The sequence below is a fragment of the Mytilus californianus genome, unplaced genomic scaffold (genome assembly GCF_021869535.1).
Source record: "Mytilus californianus isolate M0D057914Y unplaced genomic scaffold, xbMytCali1.0.p SCAF_4, whole genome shotgun sequence".
In the NCBI taxonomy this organism is placed as follows: Eukaryota; Metazoa; Mollusca; class Bivalvia; order Mytilida; family Mytilidae; genus Mytilus; species Mytilus californianus.
In genome coordinates, this window is record NW_026262690.1 from 61,802,004 (window position 1) to 61,820,298 (window position 18,295).

The window sequence follows — 18,295 nt, forward strand, 5'->3', positions numbered from 1 at the left end:
CAAATAATTGAAAGACAATTAATCACACTTCAATAAAAAGAATACAGAAAAAGGAAATGTGTAAAAATAGTCAAATAGAAACTTTTTGGTTTAAAATGAAATTGTCCCGTTGGTTTGAAGTTAGAATGGGACGGATCACACCAATCGAGTTGGATATTATGTTATTCAAGATGTCAAATGCACCATACAAAATACCTGTATTTTGTCAGGTACTTATAAACTAGGTTTGCCTTAAGTGTTTCATTTTCTTATTTAGTTCAGTTGCATTTTTCTCGTGAAAAAAAATCCTCTAAGTTGCACAGAGTAACTTTATTGAATAGTCATAGTCATAGTCCTCCTGCCTGCCTGCCTGCCCCCTAATTTCAACTGAATAATCATCCACCTACAATTCGAATTTGTACTTACTTTCCTTTTTCTGTTACCGTATCTGTGTTTGGTGACTGTAAAATACTTCAAAGCACCCATAGCTTGCATGAACTGTATTTCCACATCATCTCCACTCCCTTGGATGCAATAACCAGCGCCATTCAAGTATTTTTGTCATACACGAGTTAATAAAATCAGTGCCGATCAACTATTTCAGGAAAAACTATGTCATTTTGAAAAAGAAATAAAAAATAAATATTGAAAATTGCACTGCATGAATTGTCAGGCCAATATTTATGTCGAATTTTGATGAAATATATACCACAGTCTTATATCAGTAAGGATTTCGACGAAATCAATAATCCACTTTTTTTGTAAGTTATCTTTAAACAAATCAAAAATACCCCCTCTTAAAAAAACAACAAAAAATATATACATTTTCGAGTTTTTGTCCTTTGTTAGATAAAATATTGCCATCAGCGGGACATTGGAACGATGTTCTTTTATCTTAATTGTATTTCCTCACACTGGATCTAAAAATCTCTATGAGTGTTGGTACCATGTAAAACTCTTCACTTTTTCCAAATACATAATATTTGTGTTTATCTAAAATAAACAGAAAAAAAAAGAAACTGTGATCTTTGCTTATTCACCTTTTACTTTTAATGGAAATTTACACGTGAAGATTAATAACTGCTTTTGACCTCAAACTTATTAAACTTCAAAAACATGCAATAATTAAATTTCATGATCGATATGTTATTCGTGGTGTTGAATGTTTATGATATTGTAATAAGAACAAATTATGGTATATAAAGGAAAGCAGCTTTGTAGTTTATACAGGGTTCCAGCATTGTGATATATCCATTGTAGTCCTACTGTCATACTAAGGTAAGATATATATTTTCAAAACTTCTGGTATAAAACTATCATAGTTTAGGCGAATAGACAAAAAGAAAGCATTTACTAATGTTCTCAATATAATTATGGATATTAATTTAAAGAATCACTGACTTGATTTGTTTTTAATAAAGGCTTCTAAATACCACACATAAAGAATGTATTTTCTATTTGAAGAATTCCCTTTTGTGTGAACTGCATTTCAAATACAATATAAATTGGTATCATTTTCTCTTTACGTACCTAATGATAAAACATAAAAACGTATACATTAGATTGTTTTCACGAATTCGTTTCTTTAAAACTATATTTCCACATCCAATTGTAAAGAATCCCTGTTGGTACTTTTTTTATCTTAGGCATTTTTAAAATTTAGTAATAAAATACATTCAAAACCAAAAAACATATACCGATACTAAATTCTGTAATCACACGTGTTTTTTTAATAAATTTCCCAAGGGATGACAAAAGATTGAAAAGAAAAATGTACACAAATTATAGGAGACACGAAATAAACTAAAACTATCAAATGCCTTTTCATAACAGCAACTACAAAAGTATTACTACACAAAAGAGATTATATCTTATTGTTTATATGTATTTCTATCAAGTTTCGAATTATCAAATTAAACTAAAAGAATAAAAAAAATCAAGTTATTGCCAAAGTACTGATTAATGATCTGCTAATATCTGTATTTTATTATAAAAAGCATTTCATTTTATATATTTTTTTGTATTTAATTGAGAAAATAATTGTCAATCATTGAAATCTTTTCAGTATCGGAAATGTGGTCTACTGGTTTTGTTCTTTTGTGTTCCTGCACATTAGTATTAGTACAGGCGGCTGGAAAACCGAACTACAACAGATACAATGGATATAACGGTTATGTAGGTTACAACGGATACAATGGTGGTAATGGCTACAATGGCGCTGCAGGTTACAACGGTGGTACAGGATACAATGGCGGTGCAGGATACAATGGCGGTGCAGGATACAATGGCGGTGCAGGATACAATGGCGGTGCAGGATACAATGGTGGTGCAGGTAACAATGGTGGTGCAGGATACAATGGCGGTGCAGGATACATAGGCGGTGCCGGATACACAGGTGGTGTAGGATACAATGGCGGTGCAGGATCCAATGGCGGTGCAGGATACAATGGCGGTGCAGGATACAATGGCGGTGCAGGATACAATGGTGGTGCAGGATACAATGGCGGTGCAGGATACAATGGCGGTGCAGGATACATTGGCGGTGCAGGATACAATGGCGGTGCAGGATACAATGGCGGTGCCGGATACAACGGTGGTAATGGTTACAATGGTGTTGGTGGATATAACGGTGGTAATGGCGACGATAATGATGAAGATGTCATGGATCTTACTATAGCTCCAGTCGATGACGAAACTGTAGATACTGGGTATAATGGTAATAGAGGGAATGGGTATAACGGAAATGGATACAACGGATATAGAGGAACTGGATACAACGGAAAAAGAGGATACTCATATGGGAAAAAGGTATGTCTTATTTCTAAACTTCCAGTCTTTCGTAAACTCAAACCGCAAGTCATTCTTATATCCTAATTCAAATCATTCCTTTATTTATACTTCAAATCGTTGCTTTCCTTTAATAAGAGACATTAATCTTAAGGGAAACAGCATGATATTAATCAATGATTAATTAGTTTATTTTACCGTAAAAACAGACAATGCTGCATAAAAGACAAAGTTGTTACCAACAATACAGACACCAAAGTAGTAGGTTTCAATATAATCATATTTTTACTTACTACATTTTGGACTTTGTTACTCGTAAATCAACCCTAAATCTCTTTTTTTTAATTATAAATACTTTATCATCTTGATGACAAACTTAAATGATATCTTATTCTTATAATTTTCAATTTGTTATAACGTCTCTCAAGTAGTGATGTTATTTTATGATAAAATACTAAAACACCAAGTGATAAAAATTTATTTTTATTTTTCTGTTAATATAGCCATACGCCAAAGCCAGAAAAGTAAGTATGATTATTGTCCACAACATGTTGTGGTTTTCCATGTTCTTTGACATATTTTTATTTCATATTTGTGACTAGCTTCGAGATTCTTTAAAATAAAGGACTTACATTTTATATTTTGCAGTGTGGAATTTAATGGCGGACGTCAAGATTTTTTCAAATACATCTATTAATAAAGTATTCCATCAGCTTCATATCAATTTTCAATATCTATTTTTAAATTAGTTCAAAAGAGTAAAGTAGTTATGGCCTACAAATGACACTATTTGCATTTGGTTACCATCAACATTGCATATGCAATGCAAATTTCTTTCAATTCAATGCACTAGTTAAAATATGAGCTTTTGTTTTCTGAATCGTTTGCTTGATGTCTTAATGATGTATATATCATTCATATTCATAATTTTATTTGAGAAAAGCCCGAAGTGTAAAACTAAAGATAATCCTCCTTAAAGTTCTTGCTCTATTTGCAATAGCTATTTAAGAAATTTAGAAGGTTATCGTACATCTCCACTTAACAGATTTATAAAACTGCATATGCAATTATTGTTATATTTTGTTCACGAAGATACATGTTTTGTTAACAGTTATCTCAAGTAATCAAATTTGAAAACAAAATGTAATCCCAAAAATATACATGTTGGTAAAATTTAAGTATACTTGCCGTTTAAAATTCTGAAAAATCATTCAAGAAGAGAATGAAATCATAAAATAATCTCTTGTTAAATAAAATAAATGCTGTAGAATGATATGATTAAATTCTCATGTTTTAGCGAAAAATGATAAATTAGGAAAAACTTAAACGATTACTTATTTTTTTAATTTTCAATATGTTTGAACGTTTCTCCAGTAGTACATTTTATAATACTATAGGAAAACAACAAGTAATTAAAAAATATTTTCTTTCTTTTTCCGTTTTAGGTATACGCCAAAGCCCCAAAAGTAAGTATGATTGATGTATAATTCGTGTTGTGCTTTTTTTTTTCATGTTCTTTCACATATTTTATTTTATTTCATGAATGAAGACATTTGTTTGGAAATTCATGATAAATGCTTCCACCAAAAAATAATAGTAATGAAAAACCTTACACAAGTACCATTTTATATGAATCATGAAAGATACATCACCGAAACAGCAACACATTGATACAAAAACCATAAGAAACAATACTTGTTTATCTAAGTTTGTATTTTTCATTTCTTTTAGTTATTTTATGACTTTAATCGTAACAGTGATTAGAAACAAAACAAACAATGTTTATAATTCCTTCCCATGATGTAACTATTTTTCTGTATTATTTTAGGGTGGTTACTAAGGAACCTGTCAACAACATACAACCAGATGGTTAACGACTAATTTATGGTTATTTTGAAAATTTTTGTTTATAATTATATTAAATTTTGCATTGGTAGATACTATTTTATATGTTTTTAACATGTTAATATCCATTTTCCTTCAACAATCAAATGACAGTTAAACAATATCTGATTACCTTAAAGATAAAACTACACCTAACATTTCATAAACCTATATCAATCCTATTGCATCCAAGATTTTCAACCACAAGAGGGCAATAGAGAATTTTACCCTCAAGGGTATATCCAAACCTCCCAATAACTGTTACTTATTGTCCCTATACAAATATAGTCCCGCTGGTAATGTTATTACTGAAGACCTTGATCGTAACACTGAAAACTTAGAGAGTTGTTAGCCAAAGGTCCGAAATATCGAATTCCCCAACTATCAGCTTGGAGAAGAACTAACGGATGCAGTTAAGGACTATGCAAGAAAACGAGTAAAGCGCAAGCCAGTTGAACACAAACCGGACACTTTGGCTTGTTGATCAAAGTTATTCGGTGATGTATTCAAAAGCGCATTAAAAATCTACGACGTACAATGAGCACACGGGTTTCAAGTTCTTCCAAAAAGCTCTATGATGTAAATATTTTCCTCTCCTCCCGATAAATATGTTATTGTTCGAGCTTAAAAAGTCGCAAATAATATTTTATTTGAAAAAATGATTATACGGAAGGTTAACTTAAGAACTCGGAATTTACAGCAATATCGAAATCCAACATATATTCCTACATCTTTTACGATAGAAGAGATTTTTAGAAAATCACAAATCCGTCCGTTTCTATGCAGCAACATTCTAGCAACGTCTGCATATGAAGTATATATCTTTCTGTTGAAACTGTATCCCACAGCTTGTACTTGCTATCATGATTTCCTTGGTAGAGGGTTGATGATTGGAAACAAGGGTTGTACAGGTGTGGTCATCTCTTCGAAAATTTGACGGACGCAATCACCGTTGATCGTTATTTAATATCTGTTTCACAGATGACGACATGAGTAAATCGTAGGTACTTATTTCTTCTATTGCGTTCACAAAAAATCTTACTTTGTGAAGTAGCGCAAATGTTCCGAAAAACAAATACACCGATGATAGTATTTGCAAACGTTGTGCATTTTGATCGACAACATAATCATTTGTTGAGTTTGGTGGATCGATATTTCAACAGCGTGTACTAATTGTGCACCCTACTGGTCGACCTTTTTTGTACTCATATGAAGCAGAATTTATACAAAACTTCTCAAAGACAAAAAAACCTCTTTGCAAAGGTCTTTAATTTAACTACAGATATATTGTTGATACCCTGCCACTCAAGAACCCACATTTCAGGTGATCTTTTCCTCGTTTTGACACAGATGGTCGACTGCAAACTAGATTCTAAAACAAACGTGATGCTTTCAACTTTCCAATTGTGAACTTACCTTTTCCCATTAGAGGAATACTGTCTGCTCTATTATATGGCGTTTACAAATCTCAATTGATACGTTACGCTTGCTTGTACATGTTCATGCTATGCACACTTAATTAACAAAAGCATGCTCCTTACACAAAAGCTACACTAACAAAGGTATGAGGAAGAACGACTGAAATCGACACTATACAAGTTTTGCGGTTATTATCACGATTCGGTAGACAGATACGATTTACGTGTCTCAAAACACTAACAAAACGTTTATGAAGTCTTAGATCCTTAGAATAGGCGTCTATCTGTTATCGTACCGATTGTGTCTTGTTCCTGATGTTGACATTTTGACTATGTAAGGATTCGGATTGCGGGTGATGCATGCTTAGCATAAGACGATTACCCTGTCAACACACCCAGATAACTCCTTACTTAGTTTTTGTGTGTTTTGTTGATTAGTCTTCTTAATCGATTTATAAGATAACAACATCAGTAAACTACTGTTCCCTATATTTAATAGTAACACTATAATAATGATTCTGAATGATGCATTAACGATAGAAAAAAAAAGTTAGTAAGAAGGCATGTATATTTTGATCTCATATGTTTCCCCTTAAAAAAACTTAATGATTAAACAAAGGTTATTATTTCAATAAAATAATATCAAACATGAGGTCGAAATGAAATGATATTTAACGGGTTTTTGTGTTGTTTATGAAAAAATAAGGAGATGTGGTTGATTATGAGTAACCATATACAGTAGTGACCTTTAAAGGTTCAGTTGCAGTAATTTAATCATTGTTTTATATTTGACTCTTTGTGAGGCGCACGGACCTGTATGTAGATATCTATAAACTCATCTGTAAGAACGTCCGTGTAGTATGTCCGGCATACCACCACCACATTGTTGGCAGCTTTGTCGACCGGTACGAAGACAACCCATTTTGTGAGTACTTGAAGTGTGTTTCTTATTCTTAAAGTGGGCGAATTATATACCCTTGGTATATTTCTGAATTGTTTAGATGTATGAAGGGTATGCATTTTTCAAAGGAAGTTTAATTCTTCGCCTTATTTTTGATCATTGCATTACAAAATACAATGAGAAAAATTATGTTATGGTTTTTATTTACTAAAATGATCAATCGTCTGGTGATCGTATGAAATTTACCTTTGAAAAATTTGGTCTGTTGTTGCAGCTGCCTCTATATTGTTAGAAACTAACCACTCTAATACAATAACAATTTCGTGTAAATTCAGGACGAGAACAAATTATCAATCATCTATTAGGTATGGCTTGCAAATGAGGTCGATTGGGATGAAGGGTTGGAAATGTTGACTGCAACTATATAAGTGTATGTTGGGTATGTTGAGTTTTTTTTCAGCATGCTACCTACAGACCTCTCAAAAATAGTTGCATCGGGGTCTTTAACGTCATAGAGCGTTGCACTCTCCCTACACAAGGCATAAGAGTTAACGTCCTCATTCCGATTGGTCATTGCTGCGTATTTATACTTTGAAGCTGGTAAATATTTGTATACATAATGGTCAGATTATATTTTATTTCACAGTAAGATATGCAAAATATAATGTCAACTGCCATTATGAAATTGATAATGTTACTATCAAGACAACTTTTAAAGCAACGTCTTTGTACAAAGTTGATCCTAGAAGGTTTTGGATGTTTTCTTTTGACCATTTGTTTTATGCTCAAGGGATAATAAAATAACCTAATTTGTCACTTAAAATGTACTCAAAATGTTTCATTAAATCGAACCAATACCAAATAAGTAGCTACTGGGTGGACGATACCCTGAGAGACTTACAGTCCAGCAGTAACAGGAACAACCTAGCAGTAATTAAAACATATGATACAGAATTTGATGCGCACAATAAGTGTCACAAGATACACTCGAGACCAAATTTTGTGAAGCCAAGCCAAGAAACATTTGTGAGCTTCAAACCTTATTGGTCTATAATGTCTTTAATAAAAAATTTTGTATAATGTTTAAAAATGTAGACTCGAGCTTTTTGTTAACTTATTCTAACTGGTACTCTACATGTAACTATAATGTAACAAACAAAACAGAAATGCGACTTTCTTTTAGAGAAAAAAAAACAATGTTTACAATAAAAACCCACAAGTTAAAGACAATAAAAAGCCACAAGTTGAAAACAATCAACACCCACAAGTTGAAGACAATAAAAACCCACAAGTTGAAGAAAGACAGACAAAACCATGATAAAGAGAAACGAAGAGACAAACAACAGTTCTCAAAATCCTTTACAGAAATGAGATAAACACTCTATAAATATTGGCGTCTGACGCTCTTTTCTGGATTTATCTTCATCAAGAATGCTCAAATCTAAACATTTGAAAACAAGGGATGCATAAATACGCTGAAATTTGAGGAGCTATATGTTTAAAAAGGACCAAAACAGAATAGCAAATTTCATTTAAGGTCAGTGTTGCCTTAGCGAGTTGGAATTTGAGTGTTTGAATAACTTCTTAATCAATGAGCAGGGAATTTTACATAACTATATGTTATAAATTATATCAGTACCAAGCTGTTGACTTACAGTCCACCATCAGCGGTGTCGATCCCGTACTAATAAATGAAAAGTACACTGTATAAATTTCTCGCGTCCGAAGAGCGTTTCTGAATTTATCTTCGTAGGGAACGCTCAAATCTAAACATTTAGACCCATTGGTGGCCTTGGGCTGTTTCTGCTTTTTGGTCGGGTAGTTGTCTCTGACAGATTCCCCATTTCCATTTACTATTCTATTTAGAGGCGGCGGATGCTGAATACGCTGAAACGTTCGGAGCTATATGAACGATACTAGTAAATTGATAATGGAAAGTAAGAACTATCTTCGGAAACAATTTTTACTAAACATACTAGATTATACATATCGATAAATGAGTATTATATATATATATATTTATCATATACTTGTATAAAATATTATTTAAATTTCACAGTTCAATAACATTTAAAAATATTAAAAGGCTATGAAAGGATTACTATGTTTATTGACCAGATTCCCAAGAATTTCCTCAGCGGGCTGATAAACGAACCTTTATTGACTGCTTCCGGAATGTTATCACATGCCTTTCCGTTAATGTCCGTGACGTTTATCACATGCAACTTCGTGCATTTCCGGAAATTTGTTAGAAAACGACAACACAGCGAGGAAAACCGCAAGTGATTTAAGACTTTTCACAAAATGGTTGAGGAGTTAAAATGAATTAAGATTAAACATGTTTTGAAAGACATAAATGAGATGCCAGAAATTGTCCATGACAATTTAAAGGAAAAACTATGCACATGTTTTCGGGGGCAACCATCACAGGAAAGGTGACAATAATTTTTTCAAACTAAGAACATGATAATTGTTGTGACAAGATAAATAAAATGCTTTTAATATCAATAAAAACAATTAAAGTTAAGAAATTTGTATTTGGTTGTCTGTTAATTATTATCTAAAAGTTCAAAGAAAGACAAAATTTTAATAGTTCTCGTCTGTATTTCTTCTGCTGAAGTATATGATAAAAAGATCATTACATGTCATTTTTCATATTAGACCCTTTATCGGCCCTCGTTCATGAATTCAGCCCTCGAGCCTGCGGCTCTTGGGCTGATATCACGACCTAGGACCAAATAAAGGGTCTGATATGAAAAATGCCATGAAATAATCTATACATATTTGTTTTTCATATACTTAGAGTAAATAACTTATGTATTTTTTACATATGATAATAGCATTAAATTTACGTGAATTCCATATTTTCCGAAATGGTGTTTAACGAGCTGATATGAAAAATTTATCACATGCCTCCAGCTATCACATGCCTTTCCGTAACGTTATCCGGAAAATACACCTCAATGGTACGTTTTCAGTGAAAAACATAACAAAGTAGGGTACAAAACAATTATTAAGAAACAGGAAAATATATTATGTAAAATGCAAAAAAAAAAAACAATGATACAACAAATGCATTTTTCAAAGTTTCTATCATAATTTAGAAAGTTACTTTACAAATGTTACCTTTTCCAAACAATGTTTATTGTGTTGTGTTGATTTTTTGTTTATCCTTAATATAAAAATATATCATACTGTTGTTTGTCTCCTCTGTTGAGGCATATGATATAAATATTTTATATCGGATGTATGGCTTCTGACGTCCGTAAACTTTTCACTTTTTGAACTTCTACTTCAGAACCACTTAAAAGGATCAATATATTAAAGTGTTATTTTTCTCCATTGTTGAAGCATATGATAAAAATATCATAACGTCATTTTTCATATCAGATGTATTATCAGCCCTCGGTCAATATCTGCCCTCGAGCCTTCGGCTCTTGAGCTAATATTGGACCTTGGGCTGATAATACATCTGATTTGAAAAATGCAATGTAATAATCTGATATTATTGCATGGTTGATAATGATATAATATGATTTAATTTAAACGTAAATTACTAATGTCGAATATAATGATGCTTACCATAGAGTCACCCTGGATTTCATTAATAATATATCATAAAATCATATTATATGTCTGACAAGAAAGAGAAGGTCATTGATATCTTAAAAATCTTCAAAATGAAATCTGGGACATTAGTAACATAAATAAAATTAAAAGCAAAAAAACAAGAGAATAATACTTAAAACATGTGAATATTTCGAATTTCTTTAGTGTAATTAAGTGATAGTTATTAGATACAGTACATGTATGTATACATGTACTAACAGTGACTTCGTTTATACACGAATGCACATGTGTCCAGTCAGCATTGGTCAGTTTCGTGTGTATTATCTGAAATCCGCAATTTTATTGTGGCCTCTTTTACAATTATTACAGCTACACAGAATCAGTATTGTATTCAATATGTTTATTCCTGTTCACGATGCAAACTTATTAGGTGATCAAGTAGTTTCCACAACATGATGCAACGTTACTGCATACATGTATTGAAGACCATGTGTATTTTCGATCCTTGATCATAGAAATTAGCATTACTAATTAACAATAATAAAGTGGTATACATAATATGTGAAAACAAAACATTATTACCTCATCAATTAAGACTTCTTTTACACTTTAGTCGTGTAAACAAAACAAAAAAAGTTCAAAATTAGCTATCGTCGGCAAAAATCAACTGATGAAGAGTCATGCTACAAAGATTATCATCAGTTTCGCGGTTCAGTGAAGCTTTAATAAAATCATATACAATATAGGTGAAGAAACGTACCGTATTCCGGTAAACATTTGATTATGAAAAACTGTTCTAATGTATATATATATATATATATCTAACTTTATAGATCTAAGATATTGAATATTTTCCCTAGATAATCAATAACTAATATACAGGGATGCTTAAAGGGATAGTAGCTACGATTTTGACAAAATTATGACCAAGTTTTAAAGCTGCTAAAATCAAAGATCTGTACTTTAAATTAACAATAAGATCGGTGGAATGTTTATATAAAGTACAGAAGTGTTAATAATTGATAATTAATATCGTGTAGCGTCCCGTTTCATCTCATTAATTATGCATCGGGTTTACTTCCCGAACTGGTGTCTTCTGGCTATTCCTACATTTTGTATTTTGCTATTCTGGCTATTCCTACATGGGAGATTAGTGGAAGAACAATAGATGTTGTTATTGCAAGATATGTTGTTTTAGTCATTAGTGTCTAATTGGGTCAAAGGTAATTTTACCTGTGGAAATTAAATAAAAATTATTATTTATATGTAAAAAATAGGGTTTTTTTTTGTTTGAAAACATGCATTAAGTATTAAAATTAAGTGTTTCTAATATTATGGAATTTCTAGAAAATAAAATTATTTAAAAGAAAAGGAAGTAAAAGCATTTAGTAGTCTGGAAAATAAAATTATTTAAAAGAAAAAGTAGTAAAAGCATTTGAAAGTCTGGAAAAAACGTATTTAAAAGAAAAGGTAGTTAAAGCATTTAATAGTAACCTACAGTTTCAATTTTAGCTTCAAAGATTTAATCAATTTCATTATTTGAATAAATTATGAATTTTTAAACAAAAACAGATTAAGCCAAGCCAAGAAACATTGAACTCTGATTAGCTTTGAACACTATTAACTTATGCTCAGTGTCTTAACTGAACACCACAAGCTATACCAAACAAGTAAGCATTATTATAAATAGCCAGATTTTTCCTGTGATGTTCATTCTCAGTTCATCATGGCTAATGCACAATTAGATATCAGATTTACAACAAATAGATTAGGCAACCAGAACTTGGTACACAATTCCTACAAGTTCCAGATAAAGTCAAGACGTGGAGACAGATGTTATTGGAAATGCTCTACCCGTAACTGCCCTGCCACTATCAACACACGCAACAACATACCAACCAAAGTGGATGCTAATCACAATCATCACTCAGACAGAATGCAACTCAGAGCAGACGATGTACTAGAACGTATGAAATCTCGTTGTAAAGATGAACTCACTGCAATTCCAACTATTTATGAAGAAGAATTGGTAAAACTACGTGACCGGGAATGGAATGATGACACACACCAACTAGTTGAACACATACCAACCTTCTACTCATGCAAAGACCAGCTTTACAACGAGAGACACAAGCTATTACCAGCACTACCAACATCAGTTCCAGATATCACAGTAGATGGTGAATGGGCTGAAACTACTACTGGACAACCTTTCCTACTTGCAGATGATAACACCAATGGTCGAATGCTTGTATTCAGTACCCAAGAGAACCTCATACATCTAGCAGCAGCAGACACCATCTACTGTGATGGAACATTCTATGTTTGTCCAACTATGTTCTACCAGCTGTACACTTTCCACGCCAAAGTTGATGGTACTATGTTTCCACTTTTTTACAGTCTCCTAACCGGTTAAGATCAGCAGATATACACAAGGCTACTAACTATTCTTCAAGATCTATGTAACCAATTCAACATACTACTACAACCAGCCACGATGTTCCTCGACTACGAAATAGCCATCAGAAACGCAGCAACTTCAATCTTCCCAGGAATCAACAATAAAGGGTGCTTTTTCCACTACACTCAGTGTATCTGGCGAAATGCACAGAAGCATGGTTTGTAGACTGAATACAGCGAAAAAGGCGACATTCACCAACTTGTTCGAAGAGCTGCAGTTCTGCCACTTTTACCACCCAATACAGTTGAAGATGTTTGGTTTAACGCACTGGAGGACATCGATTATGCAGATACTAACACACCAACCCTTAACTTTACAGACTATGTAACCAGCTACTGGGTAGAAAACAACCAAAGCCTATGGAACCACTACTCAACAGAAGGTCCTAGAACAACAAATCATTTAGAAAGTTGGCATAGTAAACTAAAGAAGTTAGTAAAGGCACCTCACCCAAACATCTTCAGCATGATCAAGTTGTTGAGACAAGAAGAAGCCTTCCATGCTCTCACACTTATCCAATACAGAGCCGGCGGGAAACGTATTCCAAGAAAGAGAAAATACCGGGAAATAGATGACAGACTGCAAACACTGAAAACAAGGTTACAGAATGATGAGCTTACTCCAGTCGAGTATGGAGATGCTGCTTCTTATCTCCTGCACATTGATTAAGACTTTGTATTCCCTTGTATGTTCAATTAAGTGCAATGTATTACTGTGTGAGTGCTATGTTCAATGTCAATTTAGTGCTTTGATTCAAAGAATAATTATTAAAATTTTACATATTTCTATTTCTATTATGCCTATAAATTTATATTGTGTTTTTGAATATTATTTACACAAAATGTGCTATGAAATTATTAAATAAAATATTGTAATATAAACTTCTTTATTTTCCACAATCATTACCTGGATTTACCTTGATTCATTAGTTTAGTGTTGTTACAACATTATCCTACATAATCCCATTGTTTACATAAAAATTCTGGGAACTCCTACATAAAATTTTACTATTTTACCTATAAAATTCAAAATGTAGGAATAGCCAGAATGAACCCCCGAACTTTGCCGACACAGCGAGTGAGATTACCAAGATATAAATAAATATGAACATGTGCTTTTATTTTCTTACGTATTTGACAATTTCTTTAGATTAAACGTACATATCTAAAACCATTTATCAAATTATGTAAACAACAAAATATACCAAATGCCTGCATATTATTCGAACCCAAGGTTCTCCAACAATGGCGATATTATACACTTGTTTTATATTTGTATGACAAAACAATGCCGATAACGTATACACGTGTTTGTGAATTGAATTTGGGCGTTCATGCAGGGTACACCGGAAGAATAAATAAAATTGTTAGAAGTTGACTTTTAATAGATATAAGAAGATGTGGTATGAGTGCCAATGAGACAACTCTCCATCCAAGTCAAAATTTATAAAAGTAAACCATTAAAGGTCACAGTACGGTCTTCAACACGGAGCCTAGGCTCACACCGAACATTAAGCTATAAAGGGCCCCAAAAAATTACTAGTGTAAAACCATTCAAACGGGAAAACCAACGGTCTAATCTATATAAAAAACGAGAAACGAGAAACACTTATGAACCACATCAGCAAACGACAACTACTGAACATCAGATTCCTGACTTAGGACAGGTGCAAACAAATGCAGTAATGTCTTCTAAGTTGTGAGATCACTGCTCTTAAATTTATAAAGATATTTTGGACAATAATGATTTGAACACGTCGCGATTTATTTTCATGTGATCTGGATTCGAAAAGTTCAGAAATGTTTTTTACATTTCGCAAACCGTCGTAATGTCGACTGCTTATATAATGACTTTATCTGCGTGTCGGGTGTTTGTAAATGATTCTAATGACCGATCTCATCGCCGTTATTTATTTTCAATTTACAATAACTTGTCTGCACCTCTTTACTGTTTCTTTTTTCTCAAAGAAACTGTAAACACACGTTCCATTTCCGCTATTACATTCCTCTGTTCGACATTTTCCCTTCGGGGGACAATTTGCGATTGCGCATTGGGAACTGCGGAGTTAAGGTCAACATAGGTCATATGAATAAGGGTTGGGTTAACATCGAATTTTTGTCTATAGACAAAAACTAAATTCAGGTGTAAAACGTTAAAAAGCTTCTAAATGCTAATTGGAAAGTAAACAGTGATGGCTTTATTCATTCTAAATAAACCTTTTGTACAAAATCCGGCATATAGATTAGAAAAAATAATTTTAATGAAAATCGTAGCTGTAGATTAAATAAATTGCTATCAGCAAAGGTGCAATAAAATTGATTAATTTGTGTTAAAAAAAAGTAAAATCGTGTCAGTACCGAAGCATTTACAGAACGATCAAGATTTATTTAAACCAAACCAACAGAAAACTGGAGATAAACTCAGGTGTTTTGGGAGTATCAGCAGTTCCTCTTCCAATATTGACATCTGTCGAGATACTCGAATTGAAATATGTTAATGAGTCAAAACCAGTGAAACAGCATCAGACAATAGCGAATTGGTAAACACTTCTTATCTTTTAGGTTAAGGGTATAAACAATTCTCTGATACATAGCAACAACAAAAAAATAATACAACACACAATACAAGTCTGAAAATAAAGAAAAAGGCAACTCGTAGGTCTTTTGAATAATTATTCGGGGTCATTGGTGACACAGATATTCCGTAACAGTCAACCAAATTATGATGCTGACCGTTAATATTTGCACTTTATTACAGATGGGCAAATGATTAGGTTTGCAGGAATTAAGTAAAACATGACCATTCAATTGTTATGATAGTATCATCTATAAAGCAAACAAGTTCCGACATTGTCCTTTAAATCTTTTTGTTGTGTAAATTAACTTTTCAAAATTATTTGTAATGTGTTTATTGGCAAACATACATTCACCAATATCATATACAAAGTTTAAGGGATTAGTGCTCAGTAACATCCGGAAAGACAAGACAAGTACATATTGTTTTATTTTTATTTTCTGTACATGAAACAAACTCTTGAAATAATTTTCTCAAACGTAGGTAGTCCAGATAGGGAGCATATCTATATAACCTTAAGTATATTTGTTTTTACATACTTTATTCGTTGGAGCCAGTGGTTCTAGTAGGAATACGCTCTTTGTGATGCTTTGTATCTTTTTGTAATATATGATTTTTTTCAATTAAAATACTTTTAAAATACGTTTTTATGCTACAATATATGCTTGTCCGCTTTGCATTATTGTTCTCTATATATAGCATTTTGTAAACAATATGATAAAGTTTCGTATGCATTTTTTAAAAAGTTTTTGTAAGGTCCCTAAATAAAACTATTCCTAAGCACAGTGGCAGTTCTATTACAAAAGTTTTGTTTGTGTCTATCTATTTAGTTCTTCACATGCCTCAGATACTTTGGAACAAGTCCAGGATATGTTTTCTCCTGTTTTTATAAAGTCCAAACAGAAAGTAAATGTATTGTCCTGTACTAATGTCACTTATATTCTGTGAGTGATCCTGTATTGGAACCACTGTCATTTATATCTTACTTTTAGTTTTCTAAAATGATAGCCTATTCATTTTATTGCAGATATAAAATATCATTTATATCTAAGATTGAAGATAGTTTTTCTGTGATATTTTGACCTGTTTTTTATTATTATTTAAACAATGTACATGGCTTTAGATAATTTTGTGCATTTCATATTAAGACTTTCTATATAAAATATCACTACTTAATGAAACCCTGATTTATAAGAAATATGACATCAATATTATATGTATTATGAAATCATTTCGAGTTTGTTGCATGTTCTTTATCATTGTTTCAACAATTAATGAAATAGACTCTCTTTTCAGCTCCATGTTTGTAAATATTCAATCTATAAATCGAGAAAATGTATTTAGCTCCCCGAGTCAAAGTGAACCTTAGAGATTTTAGCGGTTTTGTACTGGGGGGTTTGTACTTACACGACGGGTGCCACATGTGGAGCAGGATCTTCCCTTCCGGAGCACCTGAAATCATCCCTGGTTTTTAATGGGGATCATGTTGGTCGGTTTTTAATTTTCTATGTTGTGTTTTGTGTAACTGTTGTTTGTCTTTTGGTCTTTTTCTTAATAACGTTATTTTTTCAAGAAACTCATGACGTGCACACTATATTCGGTAAGAACCGTTTACTTTAATAAAAACAGAAACACCGCCTATTATCAATATAAAAGTACTTTAATGTCATTCTATCGGAAAATTCATGCAGACATGCTATTTGACAAGGAATAAATAAAACAATTCTTTGATCGGGCGTCAAGGAAGAAGATTATTTTACAAATGAGACTAGACATATTGCTCTGGAAAATTGGGGACAAGGTTTTTCGAATGTGTTTCCTAATATAGTTCTTAAATGAAAATAACAATTTAAAAATTGAAGTCCGAAGTGCCTTTCTGGATTAACCTTCATCGTGAATGTTCAACCCCCACCATTTGAAAGTCAGGGATGCACTAATACCTAAATATGTGAGGAGCTATACGACTAAAAAGCACCTAAAAAAATCATCTAAGGTCAACTTTACTTTAGAAATTAGAAACCTTATAAAAATGAGAAAGGAAACGAGGAATGTGTCAAAGAGACAACAATCCAACTAAAGAGCAGAAAACAGCCAAAGGCCACCAATGGGTCTTCAACACACCGAGAAAATCCTGCACCCGGAGGTGGACTTCAGCTGGCCCCTAAACAAAAATGTGTACTAGTTCATAGAAAATGGACGTCACACTAAACTCCGAAACATATAAATGAACCGAAATTACTAAAAACATACAAAACTAACAATGGTCAGAGGTTCCTGTACTGGCGCAAAAATGCGGCAGGGTTAATAGATATAAGAAGATGTGGTATGAGTGCCAATGAGACAACTCTCCATCCAAGTCAAAATTTATAAAAGTAAACCATTATAGGTCACAGTACGGTCTTCAACACGGAGCCTTGGCTCACACCGAACAGTAAGCTATAAAGGGCCCCAAAAAATTACTAGTGTAAAACCATTCAAACGGGAAAACCAACGGTCTAATCTATATAAAAAACGAGAAACGAGAAACACTTATGAACCACATCAACAAACGACAACTATTGAACATCAGATTCCTGACTTAGGACAGATGCAAACAAATGCAGCGGGCTTAAACGTTTTAATGGTACCAAACCTTCACCCTTTTTCTGAAACAATAGTGTAACATCACAACATAGAAAGACACACTATAAAATATCAACTGAAATAGCTTAACTCAATCAA

The 18,295-nt window shown here is 32.7% G+C and overlaps 1 protein-coding gene across 1 annotated transcript in view; it reads left to right on the forward strand.

Moving 5' to 3' along the window:
• Positions 1 to 18,295, forward strand: part of LOC127698612 (uncharacterized) — an 85,557-nt gene that overhangs the window by 25,850 nt on the left and 41,412 nt on the right. The window contains exons 10-11 of the mRNA XM_052202158.1: positions 3,270 to 3,290; positions 4,212 to 4,232. Of these exons, the coding sequence (XP_052058118.1) occupies positions 3,270 to 3,290; positions 4,212 to 4,232 (42 nt within the window). The remainder of the gene's footprint in view (positions 1 to 3,269; positions 3,291 to 4,211; positions 4,233 to 18,295) is intronic.